The sequence below is a fragment of the Quercus robur genome, chromosome 8, assembly GCF_932294415.1.
Source record: "Quercus robur chromosome 8, dhQueRobu3.1, whole genome shotgun sequence".
NCBI lineage: Eukaryota > Viridiplantae > Streptophyta > Magnoliopsida > Fagales > Fagaceae > Quercus > Quercus robur.
The window spans coordinates 10,403,466-10,406,538 of record NC_065541.1 but is presented as its reverse complement, the minus strand read 5'-3'; the positions used below and the strand labels follow the sequence as shown (position 1 = coordinate 10,406,538).

Below are 3,073 nucleotides of genomic sequence, written 5' to 3'. Positions count from 1 at the left end.
AATTTTTCCAAAAATTTTCACCGCTTTATTAAGTCGCTTGCTTGTGTCTCTCGTTAAATCTTACCTACTAGTATTATGCTTCTTTCATCCCTTCGGACCCTTCCCATGGCTTCCATATTAATTGTTTTCTTAGTCCTGTCCATAACCTTTGTAGCTGGTAGAGCCCGACCAAACCAACCTAGCATAATACGCGTAGGCAATTCACTCACCCACACTACTTCATGGCCTTCTCCTTCTAACCGATTTGCATTTGGATTCTATCAGCAAGGCAGTGGCTTTGCGGTGGGAATATGGTTGGTTAGTCAAGACAATAAAACAGTTGTATGGACAGCAAATCGCGATGATCCACTGGTCACCTCGAATGCAATGGTGTATTTTAAGGGGGATGAGCTTGTGTTACTACCTGCACAGCAAGAAAAGGAACGCGTCATTGCTAGTAGTGCAAAAGAATCCTTTTCCTATGCAGCCATGCTTGATTCTGGTAATTTTGTGCTGTATGACACGAATAACAAGCCCTTATGGCAGAGTTTTGAAAATCCTACCGATACCATTTTAGGACGTCAACTGTCCTCCAGTTTAAATAAGAGTGACCACTCAACCGGACAGTTTGATCTCAGGATGCAGGAGGATGGAAACCTTGTTTTATACCCAGTAACCAGTGCAGACACCACGCCAGATGCCTATTGGAGTTCTGGTACATATAATTTGGAGGATGTCAACAAAAATCAACTTTATCTTGATTTTAACGGCACATTAATCCTCATCAGGGAATCCACTAGAGAACCCGTCGGTACCGTGTCCGTGTATTCCAATTCCTATGGAGGCATCAACGCCAACAACAACAACAATACCATATATCGTGCAACTCTTGATGTTGATGGAATTTTCCGATTGTATTCTCACACCTACTATGAGAATGGCTACTACAATGTATCTCGTTTGTGGTTAGCGCCAAGCAATCCATGTGATGTAAAGGGTTCATGTGGCTTCAACAGCTTTTGTACACCAAATGACAACCAAAATGACTGTCGTTGCCTTCCTGGGCACGATTTTGTAGATCCCAATAGAAGGACTCTTGGTTGTGAGAGAAACTTTTCAAGAGCAGGATGTAGTGGTGCGAAAGAAAATGCAACCTTTTATTACATCAGTACTATGGAGAATATGACGTGGGGAGACATTCCGTATTTTGCTGCAGAAATGTCAATGGAAGAATGCAGAAGCTCATGTTTGGAAGACTGCAATTGTGGGGCGGCACTCTTCAAGAATAATAATTCTTGCCAGAAACAACAATTTCCACTGAGATACGTTAGAAGAGATACTGGAGATGGGCACATGGCGTTCTTTAAAGTCGGGCACACAGCGCTCTTGAATCCACCCCTCATGATCACAAGCAAAGCAGAGATGGTACAAATAGTTCTTGAAATTATAGGTTTTACTGTTTTGTCATGTGTTGCTCTTGCAATCTTTGGCAGTTTCATTTTCAAAATTCGAGTTTTAAGGTATAAACGGCTGTTACATAATGGTAAGTTGGGCCTGCCTGAGGAGGTAACCTTGAGATTGTTCACGTACAACGAGCTCAAAAGAGTAACAAAGGGTTTTAAGGAGGAGTTGGGTAAAGGTTCTTTTGGAGCAGTTTACAAAGGTGCTCTAGGCAAAGGTAAAAAACTTGTTGCGGTGAAGCGACTGGAGAAATTAGTTGAAGAAGGTGAAAGAGAGTTCCGTGCGGAGATGCGAGCAATTGGAAGAACCCATCACAGGAACTTGGTTCGGTTGCTGGGTTTCTGTACTGAGGACTCTAAAAGGCTTCTGGTTTATGAATACATGAGCAATGGTTCCCTTGCTGATCTACTGTTTGGGGCCATATTGCGTCCAGATTGGACTGAGAGATTGAGAATTGCATTGGATGTTGCAAGAGGCATTCTCTATCTACATGAAGAGTGTGAGGCCCCTATCATTCATTGTGATATAAAGCCTAAAAACATTTTGATGGATGATTGTTGGAATGCTAAAATCTCTGACTTTGGGCTGGCCAAGTTCTTAATGCCAGATCAGACAAGGACCTTCACTGGGGCCAGAGGAGCAAGAGGGTATGTGGCACCAGAATGGCATAAGAACATCCCTATATCAGTGAAGGCAGATGTTTACAGTTATGGGATAGTGCTCTTGGAAATTGTATGTTGCAGAAAGAACATAGATGTTAACGCATCCACAGCAGAGGAGATTGTCCTTTCTTCTTGGGCCTTTAGGTGCTATGCTGCTAGAGAGTTATATAAGCTTGTGATTGGTGAAGAGGTAGATAAGATGAGCTTGGAGAAAATGGTGCAGGTGGGACTGTGGTGCATTCAAGAAGAACCAGCTCTTCGTCCCTCTATGAAGAGTGTCGTCTTGATGTTAGAAGGTATGACTGAAGTACCGGTTCCCCCATGTCCAACTACTCCCTCCATGTAACCAATTTCCCCTATAGTTGAAATTTTCGTTTCTCATTTGTACAAATAAGTGATGACACACGATGCAGGGGTATGTTATAGTTTCATTTTGAAACAAATATATTGCTTATGTGTAATTCTCATGTAGTAATATATGTCTAAAGAATTACTTGAAACAAGATGTGAATATTGTGCATTATGGATGCTTGTCTTTGGCAAGGTAAAATAGACTCGCCCCAGAAGATAAAAGATTTAACAGTCTCCATTTGTAACATATGTTGCTCTACAATACGAGGCAGATACCCATGGGTCTTGTTGTTAGCAATAGTAGGCAGCTATAATATTTATACCAATTCCATGCTAAATGTATCTCAAAATTTTAAGAAAAAATCTCCAAAAGGTTCAACCAACCAATGTCTTCAACGTACCCCTTATATTTCTACCTGTTGCTCTTAGAGTGTATGCTGTAATTTGAGTGTTTTGTCACCAAAATTTGGAACTAAGGTGGTCGTTGTTGTGCAAGTTACCAAAAATATAAGTGATGAAAGGGTCAGATGATCAATAATCTGCAAATAATCATAATTTGTCGTCTTGTCTGTGCATGGAAGTCTTACTGTCACAAAGTAAATAGCTTGATTTAGAACAAA

General features: G+C 41.1%; 1 protein-coding gene across 1 annotated transcript; it reads left to right on the top strand.

The window, feature by feature from the left end:
• Positions 1-90: 90 nt before the first annotated feature.
• LOC126694546 (G-type lectin S-receptor-like serine/threonine-protein kinase LECRK3) lies at positions 91-2,559 on the top strand. The gene has a single exon (XM_050390884.1). The coding sequence runs from the start codon at positions 106-108 to the stop codon at positions 2,446-2,448; it is 2,343 nt and encodes a 780-aa protein (XP_050246841.1). The 5' UTR covers positions 91-105; the 3' UTR covers positions 2,449-2,559.
• Positions 2,560-3,073: the final 514 nt, after the last annotated feature.